Genomic DNA, 16,805 nt, shown 5'->3' with positions numbered 1-16,805 from the left:
ATTTTGAGGTACCCCCACAGCCAGAAGTTGCAAGGGTTAAGGTGCCTCCTGTCAAAATGGGTCTTCAGCAGCTGCTTTGCTGGTATTGCAATGTGCATCTTGATAGAAGTTCTATCCACACACTGATGCTGTGGAAGTGCCGAAATGATGTGGTTGCACAAAATAGATTATACTGCGGGCCAAGTACAGCATCGTGTACTTGCACATTTTGCACTTTTTTCTTCTGCAAAAGAAACTTCCATTGCTTCAAGAGTATCAATGCAAATTTTCAAGTCATTCTGATCAGTACTTATTGTATAGTTTTGGAATCAAAACTTAAATTATAATCACCCTGTATATAGCCGATTATTTTTCAAAAATCTGTTACTGCTAGAACCTTGATTAACTGGGCTTAACAGTGTGTGTGTGAAAGTATAAAAAAAACTATTGAATATTAAGACTGGGAGATATACAGTAGGAGATGTGCTACTTCTTATGGGAAAGAAAATGAAAATGTATGTGAGGTAATGTAACAACTAGTACACTAGTCTTTGTCCTTTAAGGACAGCTGGTGTCTTTATTGGATTATAGGACCACCTGCCTCTAGCATGATGGTGTCACTACTGTACCTGCTTCTTTGTGAAGGGAAAAAAAACCCCTGTGAGATAATACACCATTACATTTAGATGTGTGATGCAATCCTTATTCATGAATTTCCTAAAGATAGAGCATCAGAATGTAGCCAAAGGTTAGAAAATGTTGTAAGAATGAGAAATCATGTCTTTTATATATAACTTTCAATGACTAAGATACTTCATATGAAAAAAAATATATATATTCTGGCCACTTTTATGAGACTTTTTGAAAAAAACTACTTGTAAAATCTTATGTCATTTAAAAATATAACATCAGAATGTACCCCAAGGATATAAAATGGGGTCAAAATGAAACATTTTGGCTAATAATGAACCAATATGATATTTTTCACGGAAAAAAAATATTTAGGCAACTTTTATTTGATTTTTTGAAAAAAACCACTTGGTTTAAACCAAACAACCCTGCACACAGGTAATTTCAACATTAAATTGAACATGAAACTCAAGGGGAATTTATAAAATTTAAATTAGTCAAGTTTGCTTGTATATAAATACCACTGATTTTCCACATTTTCAATCCAATTGTTGTTTAGGAACATGGGTCTGTCAATATTCAGATGGGTTCAAAATTTTGGAGGGGAAGAAACTCTAAAAGGAGATCAAACATAAGCTTTTGCGATGCGACACCATAAACCAGTGCTTCTCAAACTGTGCATCATGGGGAGTTGAAGATATTGATTTGTGTGTTAATTTTTCCTCTGAAATGGTTGTTTTATAAAGTGAAAATATATACTACTCTGGGAAGAACCAAGGAGAATGAAGCATGAATTCAGCAAGGGGCTGCTGGTGACAAAAGTTTGAGAACCACTGCCTTAAACTGTCACAACACTCCAGTTTAGAACTGTTGTGTTTATTGGTGAGATGTCAATTGAACCTGTTTGGATAAGAACCTGTTCATTTGTCTAGGACTGACTATATGTGTTTGATAACTTTTAAAATGAATATTTTTGAAGTTTAATTTATAGATAGAACTCTCAAGTTGGTGGGACACAGTTGAAATCAAAATAAAATTTTTCATATTTTTTTATTGCATCAATAATATTGATTTGGTTACTATTGCTAGTATATTGAAATAGATTTTTGATCAATAGTATGACAATCTTCATGCTGCACATACAATATATATATATATATATATATATATTTTTTTTTTTTTTTTTCATACACATCTGCACAAAATTTTACAAAAAAGTCCACCAATTTAAAAATTTTGTTAGAACTTGGGAAACATTTGTCAAAAAAAAACCTGAAATTATTATTTATTAACTAACATGAACAAAAAATGTACTTTTTTTCACTCATCTTCCCTTGCTTGATGTACAAAATTGTCTGATGAAAAAAAAAGGTCTCTTTCAAATCTGATCCAAACAGCAATGAAATTTGTGAATGATAACTTTTATTTACATGTATCCATGAGTTTCAAAATAAATGAGATATTTAATTATATTTTGCTGGCAATCAATACAAAAAATTATCTTATAATAGGTTCTTACATGTGAACCGATTATATTAACATAATAAAATTATGAAAAATAGTTTAAAATGCACATACATTGTGAGACAACAGTTTAAAAGTACAAAAACTATCTTTTTTCCTGCTTTTTAGATTTCTTCTTATGCTTCTTTTTGCTTTCTTTGTGACTGTGACATTTTTTTCTCTTTCTCCTAGCTTTTGACCTAGCTTCTGAGTCTGAAGAATTTGAAAATGAAACAAATATACAAGCACTTTATAAAATGTGTATAAATTAGGCGAAAAAATCTTTTCAAGGATTACATAACTTGAGCTTGAAAAGTTACAACTATAAATGAATAGTGTAGTGAGAATATACTATTCATTTAGAAGGCCAGGATTACCCTATAAAACTCTGATAAAGGTCTTTTAACATAACTTGAAAAATACAACCAATAAGCGGATCGGTTACATTCAAGTGAATGTAACCAATAGACTTATTGGTTGTTTTTTTAAGTTTTGTCAAAGATCTTTTTCAAATTTTTATAGTGCAATCCTGGCCTAACACATAATTCATACATCTAAAAGCTACACTGAGAAGTCAGAAAAACTGGTGAGACGAGCGTATATCAATAAGGGAAAATGCAATCAACCAACATAACTCTATGCCGTCAGCAGCACCAATATAAGACAAAAGGTAGCTAAAGAAGCTATTAGATCAGTTTCTGCTGCTATAATAGCAGGGTTATTACAATTTAAGTGAATTTGAATGCGGCTTAGTAGACAGCACTTATGAGATGGGCCATAGCATTTTCAAGGTAGAAATGAAATTTAGAATTTCACTCATGACCATCGCAGGAGTTTACAGTGGATATTAGGAGTCCAGAAAAACAATTTCTCTAACAGAGGTGCAGGCAGAAAAAGAACTAGTGAAGCGTAATCAATAGCTACTTCCCGTGATTTGTGCATCCAATAAATAAGTCTTCAGGCAATTAGAGAAAAATATTGGCAAATTTCAAACCAAGTCATTTATTTACACGCTATTCATATGATTAAATTACATTAGCCCATTAATAATTCTGTACTACAATATCAATTAAACCATGATCTCAACATTTAGCAAAAAAAAGCTTTCTCAAAGTTTATGTCGACAACATTCCTATTAATTGGAGAAAAACAGTATGATTTCTCAGCAGGGTCAGACCATGATCGTGGAAAGAATCCACATCCACAGGTAAGAGTTCACGATCACTGTTAAAGATCAGCACATTGAAGACAAAGCACACAAACACAACAGGATGTTAGTAGATGAAGACACAGTAGATCATCTCAGAGATTTCACCAAATTAGGATGATGACCATCACTATTAGCACACAGCTCCACGAGGATGGTGGGAGACATCAACAAGGATACGTAAATCAAATCACTGTAGGACAAGCAATACTCATAACAAACACATCAACAGAACTCACGATGTAGTGTCTGCTCGGACTATTTATAGTAGAGAATGGGTTTGTCTTCAGACGAATCGGAGCCCTGCTAGCTTTCGGCACACGTAGAAATTGATGAAATCACTATGGATTTGCATACGGACATGTGGAATGAATTATTTTCCAAACACTATTATTTTTCTCTGGTGGCAAAAGTCTCAACAAGATGGCGAAGTTGATCAGACTTCTCTCCACAATGTGTACACGAATATGGCAGTTTGAGATCATGGAATTATTATGATGGAATGATAATTCCCATGTACCTCCGCCCATGAGACAAGGTATTTAATAAAAAATGCTATTCATTTCATTACATAGATCATCGTTCGTACTCTTCCAATGAAAAAAAAATCAAGGACTATTCAAGCACTTTTCAAGGTAAAATTTAAAAATTCAAGGACTATGCAAGCACTTTTCAAGATAAAATTTAAAAATTCAAGGACTTTTTTTACAAACGCATATTTTTCACATGAATAGGCGCATATTTTATTTTGATTAAAACTTTCAGAGATTACATTTCTACCCCTACTTTATTTTACATCATCTGTAATGAATAAAGGAGGCCACATACACATATATATCATACAAAACATATGACACATTGAATAACACAGTTTGCGCCTGTCAATTTCCTCAATGAAACATAGTTTAGTCCCTAAATATTACAATTAATTTTCTTAAGCTTCTTTTTTCTTAAGATTAATTTTTCTTTTACGACTAAAAAAAGAATTTGCTCTTCTAAAGTTAGAAAAAGATTAAATTATTAAATAATATAAATTATCTCTCATTAATTTTGGAATTATATCTATCATTAATTTTGGAATCATATCATCGATACTGAAATTATTTCTTTCATTTATTGTTTTAAACTCCTTTAAACACCTATGGATGCCATTAGAAAATAATGGAGATGTGTCGACATTCAATGCGTCGCATGATCTTCCAAAAAATGATGTAGACCACTGACGCCATATCAGCGCTGGTACTAGAGGGCGTGGGGGTCAACTGCCCCGGGTGGCAATTTTTAGGTGAACACAGTTATGGAATTATTAAATTCCGAATTGATGGGGGCGGCAAGACAATACAAAAATCCTAGTTATGGCCCTGCGTCATACTTCCTCCAGTAATATAAGCTCAGAGGATTTCAGCGCCAATTCACACATTGAAGCACAGCTTGCATTTGGCGGCATTTTTGTCTGGCACACTCAGCAACCAATCTTGATAGAAGGGATTTTTCAGCCACACAAGTAATTAAAAGTACACACACTTGCTACTCATTTCGTGTTTTCTTTCTTTAAAGAACCTTGTACAAGCGCTTCACATCACAGATAAATATTCACACTCCTAGATAAATATTTTGTTGACAGCATGGGCGGAGATATGGAGGAGGGGGGCCAGAATGAAGGGTGAAGTTGACTGATCTAATGTATATATGCAATATGAATTGACATCATCATCACCGTGCCCCCCAGAATTCCAAGTCTATCCCCGCCTATGGTCGACAGTAATCAGAGGAAGCTTCGCTCACTTACGGGCCGAAAGGCTGAAATTATTTCGGCAAAAATTATGAAACTTTTTTTTCTAAGACATTGATTTTTCAAGTCCTCCAGAAAAAATACCTAGTACAAAAGTTTAATGACTTCCAAAGACTCCAAATACGTCTACATACATCACAGGATACATGCTACCATAAAGCCGGATTTTCCTAGAAGTGGGTTGTTGCAATACCTTCTAGAGCAGAAGAACTTCTACTCTAGAAAGAGGTATTGGTTGTTGGGGACCAGAGTGTGTCGATTGAGCTGAAGAAAAAAAACAACGATCGGAAGTTCATTTTGAACTCTACCTTTTATTCCATAAAAGTTACAAGGAAAAACACAAGATCATTTACGATCATAAAAAAAATAAATAAATAAAACGGCCGACAAATAACAACCGGCAATCTCAGGGAGAAAAAATACAATCACCCATACACGTGGAAAAAAACCAGCCTACAGTATAAAGCTGAGCTCCCGTGAGGGTGAGAGGACGCCGCTGGCGATTTCCATATTGTGTCAGGCCAAGCGGTTCCACGTGCACAGAAAATAAAAAGGGAAAAAACATTCCAACATAGGTTTTTGGCGGCGCATGAACCGAGCTGGATCATTTCGCGTCTACAGAAACGTGCTACATAATCACACTACGCGTTTGTGTATTCCTACCATGGCGCATCAGCTACTCTGTCGTCTGCATGCTCCGGTTTGAAGGGAAGTGAAAGAAAACAAAAATGAAGAGAAAATCGGTAAAACGAGTGGCGCACAACGCATTTGACTCCTCCAGAAGCAGTCAGCCAATCACGCCCGACGTAAAACACTGCCGTGAGGCTTGTTGCGCTCTTTAGGAAAACAGTCGAACTTGTTTTCTTATTATTGGTGAGTGGACGGCGTGTCACGCTGGGCGATTCTTTGCACGCGGCACAGAAAATCTGCTCCTACGAAAACCTGGCTTAAGAATAATGAGAAAAAAACGTGCTTTAAATCCAATTATCCAGGGTTATTGGCTGCTAAGGCTTTTTCCCTGTGCTTTGCACTTTTTTAAGGACGCCACTTACAGAGTAAAAAAAAAGTAGTGAAAAATATTTCGGAAAACACAAAATTTTCAAGGACTCTCACAGAATTCTTAAAAAAAATTTCTTTTCAAGGACTCATGGATTTTCAAGGACTTTCAAGGCCTTGAAAATGAACTTTTTTTTTTCAAGGACTTTTCAAGGTTTTCAAGGACCATACGAACTACGTAGATATATTTTAACACAATGAAATAATCTGATATTATGCACAAATAAGAAATATACATTCTACAAATCTCCTGATTTGACCGGGCCCTCTACCGGGGGACCATTTAGTGTTAGTTGTTTATAGAACATAAGAGCTTATAAGGCCAATATGTTACACCAGAAGGAAAGGGGACCAACAGCTGACAAGCAGACCTGTCATTTGGAGGGGATTGGCTTTTACAAAAATTTAAAAAATACAATAGAAATGGACAAAGAAGGTGAAATCTATGTGTATAAAATTGATTTTCGGTGTGTCTGTCTGTATGTGTGTGTATGTTCTCTATACAAATCTACAATTTTAGACCGATCGTCACCAAATTTTGCATATATACCAAATGGGACCCAACTTGAATGATAGGCTACTTTAAAATTTTGTCAGAGCAGGGCAAATGCCCCAAATGGGCAAAAAACGGTTGGGCAACAATGGTTTTGGGGTCTCAAGAATCACTTTCCAAACGTTTACTTTGGTTACCGTGGTTCCCTAGCAATGCGCTACAGACGTGTTTTATGCCTTTACAATGGTTTGTCACTTCTCTAATCCTGTTAGCATATGTATATGTATAATATTTATGCCTTTATAATGGTTTGCCACATTTTCAATACTCCTAGTAATGAGGTTTTTTGAATGACATCATAATCATTATCAGCATCGCTTTGAGGGTCAGGAAAAGGGTAGTCCTCATAGAAATCAGTGTTAAAATTGCCGATTTTACTGTAGAAATGGGGAAATTCGGCAGGGTTTTCTGCCACACATCAATAATTTTAAAAAAATTTATTGAATTCTAGATTTTTGAAATATTGAGTTCGCTTAGAGATATATGAAGCCCAGGAGATTAAATATGAAGTTATTAGCCGGACCTACTTTTGACTTGAGATCCATGCAATAACATTGATTTCATTTTTTTATTTATATCTTCTCAAGCATGAAAATTAATGTCTCCTTATTGTCTAACTGCAAAAATTTACATATAGTTTAGATTGTCTTAAAATTAATTATGGGCTCATAAAGTACATTTTTTGAAGCGGAAACCAGCAGATGAATAACTAGAACTTCGGGGGTGGGGGGGGGAGATCAACATACTTGGCACCCCTTGAAAAAGAAAACAATATATATTCATTTCTACGTTTCTTTAAATCTAGATTTGTTTATTTCATGAGTCGCGCAATAAGTCGCCATATTGGTTCAACTTGAACACGGTTTGTATGTCCCTCAAAGAAAGAGGGAGATATCACGTGATCCAAAAAGCCTCATTGAAGAAAACCCTGGCAAAGCCGGGTATCACAGTTAGTCTATCTTCTATATATATATATATATATATATATATATATATATATATATAAAATTCATTTTCTGTCTGTCTGTCTCTCTCTCTCTCTGTGTGTGTGTTCTCTATACAAATTTACAATTTTAGATCGATCGTCACCAAATTTTGCATATATACCAAATGGGACCCGACTTGAACGATAGGCTACTTTAAAATTTCGTCAGAGCAAGGCAAATACCCCAAATGGGCAAAAAACCGTAGGGCAACAATGGTTTTTGGGCCTCAACAATCACTTTCCGAATGTTCACTTTGGTTACCGTGGTTCCCTAGCAATGCGTTTCAGACGTGTTTATGTCTTTACAATGGTTTGTCACTTCTTTAATGCTGTCAGTTATGTATAATAGTTTATGCCTTTATAATGGTTTGCCACATTTTCAATACTCTCAGTAATGAGGCTTTTTGAATAGACGTCATAATCATCACCATCATCGCTTTGAGGGTCAGGAAAAGGGTGACCCTCATAGAAATCAGTATTAAAATTGTCGATTTAACTGCATAAATACGGAAATTTAGTGGGGGGGGGGGGTTCCTGCCACATCAATAATTTTAAAAATTAAATTGAATTCTCGATTTTTGAAATATTGAATTCACTTGGAGATATGAAGCCCAGAAAATTAAAAATATGAATAATTTGCCGGATCTACTTTTGAGTTGGATATCCATGTAATAACATTGATTTCAACTTTTTATTTACATCTTCTCAAGCATGAAAATTAATGTCTCCGTATTGTCTTTCGATATTTATTTGCATAAATTCATATAGTTTAGGATGTTTTTAAAATTAGTTATGGGCCCCGTAAAGTGCATCGAAAAAATTCCACAGCTTTAATTAAGCATTTTTGGAAGCTGAAACAGGCAGAAATTGATAACTTGAAGTTCAGGGGGAGGGAATCGAAATACCTAACACCCATTAAAAAAGGGGGGGGGACTATTCATTTCTACGTTTCTTTAAATTTAGATTTGTTTCTTTCATGAGTCGCGCAGGACGCACAGGAAAAAAACGTTTTCTATTTTTATATAGATAAAGAGCAAGAAAAAAATTTGTATAATTTGAATATAGGCTATTAAATATAAGTATAGTCTTCTTAGTATATTTCTATTTACTTTTTTTTCTTTCTTAATATATTTATATGCTGTATAATATAAACATGTACACTAGAAATTGCGATATCTAACCTTTAGAGTTTTCTGAATCCGAACATGAAGAACTCTTGTCTGATGATGTGGAGATGCTTTCATATGGAGAAGGAAGTGATGCAACTGGAAGAGTAGGTTTTGAAGCAGATTTGAGGTGCTCCCTCAGCTCATCACTGCATAATAAATAAATACATCATCAAAGGAAAACAATGAATAATGTTGTTTAAAAAATGGTAAAACAAAATTATGACATTGTTTTGAAAGCATTCAAATTGAATGTTCCATTACAGATGAAATGATTTGATTGTGCTTGCTGGTTATGAAAACAAATTAAATAAAACTCTTACGTTAATCCACCGAGTCCTATCGATGTGAAGAAATTTACTGCAAATCTTGTATTATGAGGGTTATCTCTTGGGAATAGTCCATCAAATGCCTCCTGTAAAGTTCTGTGAAAGAACAAACAAAATGTATAAAATATGTTCTCTTACAACAGATATTCATAACAATGATTCTACAAGTAAACAGGAAAGACAATGAAAAAATTGTGAGGTGGTACATTCAGGTGTTTTCTCATGCAGAGAGAATGCATTGTAGCATATATTGGATAGGATGCTAGTGTAGTGCTCCCCGCATGATGGCACTGGGGTATCTTGCCAAGATAGAATTATCATTTTATTTCTCATTTATTTACTCATGCAATATTGTTGGCCATTCAAGGCCTATACAAAAGGACGCTGTAGATTTGTACACATATGTTTTGTAATATTTGGCAAGAAATCAGAGATTGTGGGGGAGTTAGCAATAGTAGAAGGGAGCTTGTTCCATTCAACTATGGTATTGGGAAAGGAACTGAATTTAAAACAATTTGTACAGGCAAAAATAGGTTTTAATTATTTGGGGTGGTCAAGTCTATTGGAAACAAAGGAAGGCTTAGTCAGAATACCGGACGTATCAAAATTAAATGATTAAATTAAATTTCTCCAAAAAAGTAATCTTGTGCCGAAAGATATTTCTGGACATGCAAAAACAAGGATTATGTTTGCATTCTAATAGGGCATGCATGGGCCAGTCTAATTCATATGACCAAGAAACCTAATGATGCATGGCATATCTGCGATGTGCAACGTTGGATGTTGTATTCCCAGATTAAAATCGTTGCAAGACAGCAAAATGAAAACAAAAGCCATTTCTAAACAAAAGCTATTTATTTTTTCCACTATTAACAATTAAATACTTTCAACATTAACAATTAAGTTCACTGGTGCCATTGACAATATGAATTATGTTTTTGATCTAAAATGAATCAAAATTTTGTTACAATAAAGTTTTCCGATCTCACTCAAAAGGTCCAGCAGTCCACAGTTCTCAATATAAAGTTGAGCATTTCAGTTCTCCCTTTGACGACGCAAAATCATCGGCTTTCCTAAGGAACTGGTTCGTCAATTATAGACGCAAAGCTACGTCGTAGATGAATCAACCGAGCTGCCGGAGTGGTTATCCAATGGAAGTTTCGGCAAATTGTGTCACCTCCAAGCCTTAATGCATTGTCATAGAGGATCACCCAATATCCAGTCATCATCAGATGTTCTCGATCACCATGACCTGACATCATGTCAACTTTGAAATCTGTAACAACTGCCATAGGCAAAGGACCATATTGTCCTTAACGAGATCACCCCACTTGGTCTGCAATAGAGCTCAAAGTAAACATTTTGTAAAGTACCAGCCGGTAAAAGTACCTTGGCATGATTAATTATCAAATTCATTTTATGTCAGCATCAATTGGAATGAGCAGACAGCAACCGACCCAAAACAAACATACATACATCAAGGAACCAGCACCTTCCACAGCACAATCGGACCACCTACACCCCACGTCACAAAAATATGCCACAGCTGAAATATCAGCGGAATTCACACACCCCAAACAGAAACAATCCCTGGACTCCAAAATGACAACAAAACAATCGAGGTGAGCGCGGCAATTGCGATCGGCCCCTGGGAAAGCAAAGGTAAATATTTATACATATTCTGATAACCCAAACCACTGATCAGATTGAATCAAAGGTGAACTTTTGCGCGGGGGGGGGGTCTAACGATACGTTACAGGTGACTACCGTCAGCTAAATAAGATCATCACACAAGACAGATATCCCATCCCTCGTATTCATGACCTAACCCACATGCTTCATGGGACTGCAATTTACTCAATCATCGACCTTGTATTGGCGTATCAACAAATTCCAGTGGCAGAATATGATGTGCGCAAAACTGCCATCATCACACCGTTCGGGGGCTTTATTAATTTAAAAGGGCTTTAATTCCTTTCATGCCCTACAGACTTTGCAATGCCACCCAGACAGTCCTGAGGTACGTCAACCAAGTGCTGGCTGGTTTAAATTTTTCAGCGGGGTACATACATAACATCCTCATCACATCAGAGAACTCTGAACAGCACACTCAGCTATATATGTTTTGTTATGCACAAAAGAAGTTGTGCGAACTGAGTTCATATCTTCAAAACAAAATCAAAAGCAACGCGAAGATCGAGTGGACTGAAACATCAAATCAATGTTTCCTAAAGTGCAAGCACTCGTTTCTGCAACTATTCTTGCTTTTCCACATTCATCAGCCAAACACTCTATCATGGTAGACGCATCAAACACAGCAATGGGTGCCTGCCCGCAACAACTTGACAACTCGCACTGGCAGTCTCTCATTTTCTACTCCAGGAAGTTTACCAAAGCTGAAAAGAATTATAGCGCTTACGACAGAGAACTATTAGCAACCGTACTATGTGGCAGCGAAGCAGTTTCAACACATGATCGAAGGAAAACGCTTCATCCTCTACACCAATCACAGGCCCCTGATGTTTGCATTTTGTCAGAAGCCTCACAAGACATATCTCAGACAAACACGACATATTGACTTCATTGGATAACAAACCACAGGCATACAGAACCAAGTTTCTAATGCTCTTTCTAGAATATAAGCTATCGCATGCCCTCCATCAATAGACTATTCCAAGATGCAGAAGCTCAAGAGACAGACAGCGAACTCGACTCTCTCAAGCATTCCCCCTCATTAAAACTCCACATCTGCAATTTAGTTGGTGTAGACAAACCACTCTGGTGTGACACACTGTCCAATCTAGTACGTCCATATGTATGGAACACTCTTTGACGACACGTTTTTGATGTCTTTCACAATTTGTGTCACCCAGGCATAAAAGACACAACACGTCTTGTCCGCGATCACTTCGTATGTGTTAGATTGAAAGAATTACATATTTATGTATTTTCGCTCCAATGAAGTATATATTATATTTATAATTTGTGTAATTATCAAGTTAGAGATAATATTTGTTTAATTTGAATTAGTTTGAAGAGATAATATTGGTACATATACATTTTTAGAAAAGATCATCAGTATACGTAAATTAGCAATTATGTGGCATCTTCCAATCAGTATAAGCTCAGGGGATTCTGGGAAAATTTCCCTTTTATATATCAGATCCATAGATCAGTAGTTGATTGTGTATTGGAGAGGTAGGAGGTTCAGTAGAATATAGTCTGACTATTTTTATTAGCATTTATTATCTTAATATATTATCTGGCTTACCTCGTGCACTTTATCCAAGAAATAAACATTCTATCTACTGATATTACTCTGCTATAAGTTATTGGACTAGAAATGAACTCAAGAAATGATTATGGGCCCACAGCCTTGAAAAATCTTGGACATCGTGCTGATTGAATCAAGATGGCTGACAGCATGGCTGGCTTAGATATGGAGGATATTGGAAGCAGCATTGGGCAGGTGAAAATCCCTGTATTGACTAACTATAACTTCCATACCTGGAGAGAAAGAATTAAATCTCTTCTACAAGTGATTGGATGTAAGAAATTCATTGATGAACCTGAGCCAATATTGCCAATCACAGCATCAGAGGCTGATAAAGATAGATTTGATTCAAAGAAAGAGAAAACAATAGGCCTTATGAAGTTGCACATGTCAAGCAATCAAGTTGCTATTTTAGATGGAATAATATCACTCTAAGCCTCGCAGAAAATTAGAGACACATTTTGCCCTAAATCTCATTCAAGGATACCAGAATTGAGAAAGTGAATTTGTAATGATAAGACCTGAGAAGACAGAGCATATTCATTGCGAGAGTCAAGAAAATATCAAAAGACGTAGAAGATGCTGGAAAGAAAATTGATGATCCTGAAATTGCTTATCAACTTATAGCTTTTCTTCCAGATACATATGAAAATGTGGTGGTGAAATTATATGGATTACCAGATGAATAATTCATATGATAAGAAGTAGAAACCGAGCTCTTGTCTGAATATGGTCAAATTCAAAGTGAAAAGAAGATGGAAGACATAGATCAAATGAATAAAACATTTCTATCTCAAGCACAAAAAGTGTTTCTAGACAGATGAGCCAGAAGAATAGAGAGGAAACAGATCATCTGTTATCAGTGCAACAAGCCCGGACATTTTTACAAGCAATGCAGAGGGAATTTTGAAAAAGGAAATGGCAACCATCGCCCTAAAAACATTCCTTCAAAGGTAAATAAACAGGCATATGATTCTATGTTCTTGTCACCAAGGTGGATGGTAACAACAAAGAAACTATAAAAGATGGAAATGAAAATTCACACGGTATTCCGCTACCACATGCCATGTGTTATTGTCGATAGCATTCTTCAAGAATTGTAGACCTTTGGAAGATAGTTGTGAAATTTGGACTCAATCCTACTACAGTCAAAGGCATTGGCGATGCTGTAGTGAATGTGATGTCTGATGGTGAATTGCATAGGATGACCCTCAAGGACGCTCTTCATGTACCAGTGTCACAGAGGAACTTGATTTCTGGAAAAAGAATGGATGGCGCCAGATTCACGTTCATTGGTGGTAATGGTAAAATTGAATTTTACTATCTTGATGGACAAATGCATTCATCGCTGCAAATAAAGCACTTGATTTTTTTGTTTTTGAAGGATATACAGAGAAGGACAGGTATAGAGAAATTGAGAAAGGAAAATCGAAAAGTGCATTCATCTATTCCTTTGAACATTTGGCATGAATGCTTAGCGCATTTTAACAATGCTATGCTCAGTAAATTAGTCAGAGAAGATAAAGTAATTGGTTTGAAAAATTCCCATCTAAAAGATTATGCATGTGAAAGTTGTAATATTGGAAAGTCTAAAACAGCTAGTTTCCATCTTATGGAACTGTGAAATCCAAAGAAGTTCTCGAGTTAATACACTCAGGAATCAGCTAAAATACCATCTATGGGAAATGCCTTATATTTTCTTAGTTTCATAGATGATTATAGTCATAGAGCTTTTATATATCCTTTGGAGAACAAAAAGCAAGTGTTTGATAAGTTTCTTCAATTTAAGGCTATGGTAGAATGTCAGACAGGAAAGAAATTAAAAACTCTTAGAACAGATAACGGATTAGAATATTTGTCTAAGAAATTTCAATACAAATTGAAACAGGAGGGTATTTAAGGCTATGGTAGAATTCCTATTCCAGGAGGGTATTTACCCTCCTGAATTGACATGAAAGAATGCATATTCCCCTGAGATGAATGGTGTGGCAGAAAGATACAACAGAACTGTGATGGAAAGTGTTCTAACCTATTTGCATAGTTCAGAATTGTGGGCAGAACTAGTTATGGCTGTTAATTATTTGAAAAATAGGGTGTTGCATTCCATAACTAATGAGACTCCATATTACAGGTGGTTAGGGAAAAAACGAAATGTCAGTTACTTCAGACGGATAGGATGTACAACATAAATCCATATACCAAGACAAAAACGTATTAAACTGCAGCCTAAAGCTAAACTTGGTATCCTAGTAAGATATGCAGTATTTACTATTTTGGTTATAGAGTATGGTATCCGAATGAAGGGAGAGTCATTGAAACCAAAAATATCACTTTTAATAAAAAGCAAATCGGAATAGAGAGAACCCCACGAAACAAAATTCACATTGGAATATGTTCAATTGGTTAAAATTATATTTTCATGAGGACGTTTCATACCAAGAACTGAGGGAAGACATCACAGCCAGTGATGGTGCTCCTGGTACTGATAATACTAGACCCATAACATTCACTGAGGAGGAAATATCTCATCAAAGTGAAAAGACAAAGGGAAGAGTTGATCTTTATTACTATCCCTCAACAGGTGAGCCTAGAATTAGAAGTAGAGTAAAAATTGAGAAATATTGTGAAGAAAAAGGAATAGATTGAAATTCTGAAGATTTCGAATGGAAGACCACGAATGTATAGAAGGAACAATCTAAAAATATGTCTAGCAGTGAAAGTAGTCAAGATAACTGTCAGATACAGAGATGTAAAATTCTTGAGAATAATCTTTCGGGGAATATTCTCTGGTAGGGCTATTATTATAAATAAATTGAGAATATTCTTATAAGTTCTTGATGAGAATATTCTCTTATTTATAATATAGTTACATATAATATCCTTGAGAATATTCTCTTGTTATTTATAATATAGTTACATATAATATCCTTGAGAATATTCTCTTGAAGGACTACTTTCATAAATTACTGGGGAATATTCTTATAGAAAATAATAAGAATTATTCTGAAGTTATTAATAATAGTCCTTCCAGAGAATATTCTCCTCGATAAGAATATTTTTCAGTTACCGAAAGGTTTCCAGAGTATTAGCAAGAATATATATAACTAGGTATAATACCCGGCGCTGCCCGGGTTTTCTTCAATGAGGCTGTTTGGATCAAGTGATATCTCCCTCTTTCTTTGAGGGAAATGCAAACCGTGTCTAAGTTAACCAATATGGCGACGTCCTGCGCGACTCATGAAATGAACAAATCTAGATTTAAAGAAACATAGAAACGAATATTTTTTTCCACCTTTTTTTAAGGGGTGCTAGGTATTTCAATCCTCCTCTCGAACTTCAAGTTATCTATTTCTGCCTGTTTCTGCTTCCAAAAATGCTTTAGCTGTGGAATTTCTTCGATGTATTTTAGGGACCCATAATTGATTTTAAAACAACCTAAACTATATCAATTTATGCAGTTGAATATAAAAAGACAATACGGAGAACTGAATTTTCATGCTTGACAAGATATAAATAAAAAGTTGAAATCAATGTTATTGCATGGATATCCAACTCAAAAGTAGGTCCGTCAAATAATTTCATATTCAATCTCCTGGGCTTCGTATATCTCTAAGCGAACTCAATATTCCAAAAATCGAGAGAATTCAATACAATTTTTAAAATTATTGATGTGACAGAAAACACCACTAAATTTCCGCATTTATACAATAGAATCGGCAATTTTAATACTGATTTCTAGGAGGAACACCCTTTTCCTGACCCTCAAAGTGATGATGATTACGACGTCTATTCAAAGAGCCTCATTACTGAGAGCATTGAAAATGTGGCAAAGCACTATAAAGGTATAAATTATTATTCATATAGTAACAGGATTAGAGAAGTAACAAACCATTGTAAAGGCATAAAACACGTCTGAAACGCTAGGGAACCACGGTAACCAAAGTAAACGTTCGGAAAGTGATTGTTGAGGCCCAAAAACCATTGTTGCCCGACTGTTTTTTGCCCGTTTGGGGCATTTTCCTTGCTCTGACGAAATTTTAAAGTAGCCTATCGTTCAAGTCGGGTCCCATTTGGTATATATGCAAAATTTGGCGATGATCGATCTAAAATTGCAGATTTGTATAGAGAACATACATAAACACACACAGACAGACAGACAGAAAATCAATTTTATATATATAGATAACATGTATTACAATAAATAATCTTGATAAATAACTTGAGAATAATAATTATTTTTGATAAGAATTTTCTCTAGTAGTTTATAATAGTAGTAGTCCTTTGAAAATATTCTCTGTCTCTCTTCCCGTCAAGATGGGAACATTGAAGTT

The 16,805-nt window shown here is 35.3% G+C and overlaps 1 protein-coding gene across 4 annotated transcripts in view; it reads right to left on the bottom strand.

Annotated features, from left to right (window-relative positions):
• LOC149076665 (pre-mRNA-splicing factor CWC22 homolog) overlaps window positions 1-16,805 on the bottom strand; it is a 336,314-nt gene that overhangs the window by 13,481 nt on the left and 306,028 nt on the right. For 2 of the 4 annotated variants that reach the window (XM_089244291.1, XM_089244288.1), the window contains exons 16-18: window positions 9,195-9,296; window positions 8,887-9,020; window positions 2,188-2,325 (exon numbers count right to left, since the gene is read on the bottom strand). In XM_089244291.1, the coding sequence (XP_089100417.1) occupies window positions 2,219-2,325; window positions 8,887-9,020; window positions 9,195-9,296 (343 nt within the window). In that variant the 3' untranslated portion in view covers window positions 2,188-2,218. Of the gene's footprint in view, window positions 1-1,656; window positions 2,326-8,886; window positions 9,021-9,194; window positions 9,297-16,805 lie in introns of those variants that run through there. The other 2 variants (XM_089244289.1, XM_089244287.1) reach the window with 1 other exon arrangement.

Source organism: Pholcus phalangioides, unplaced genomic scaffold, assembly GCF_987345545.1.
Source record: "Pholcus phalangioides strain wild (caught in Gottingen) unplaced genomic scaffold, Ppha-v1.0 ptg000015l_1, whole genome shotgun sequence".
NCBI lineage: Eukaryota > Metazoa > Arthropoda > Arachnida > Araneae > Pholcidae > Pholcus > Pholcus phalangioides.
The sequence above is the reverse complement of the archived record's forward strand: the minus strand, read 5'-3'. Positions and strand labels throughout refer to the sequence as shown.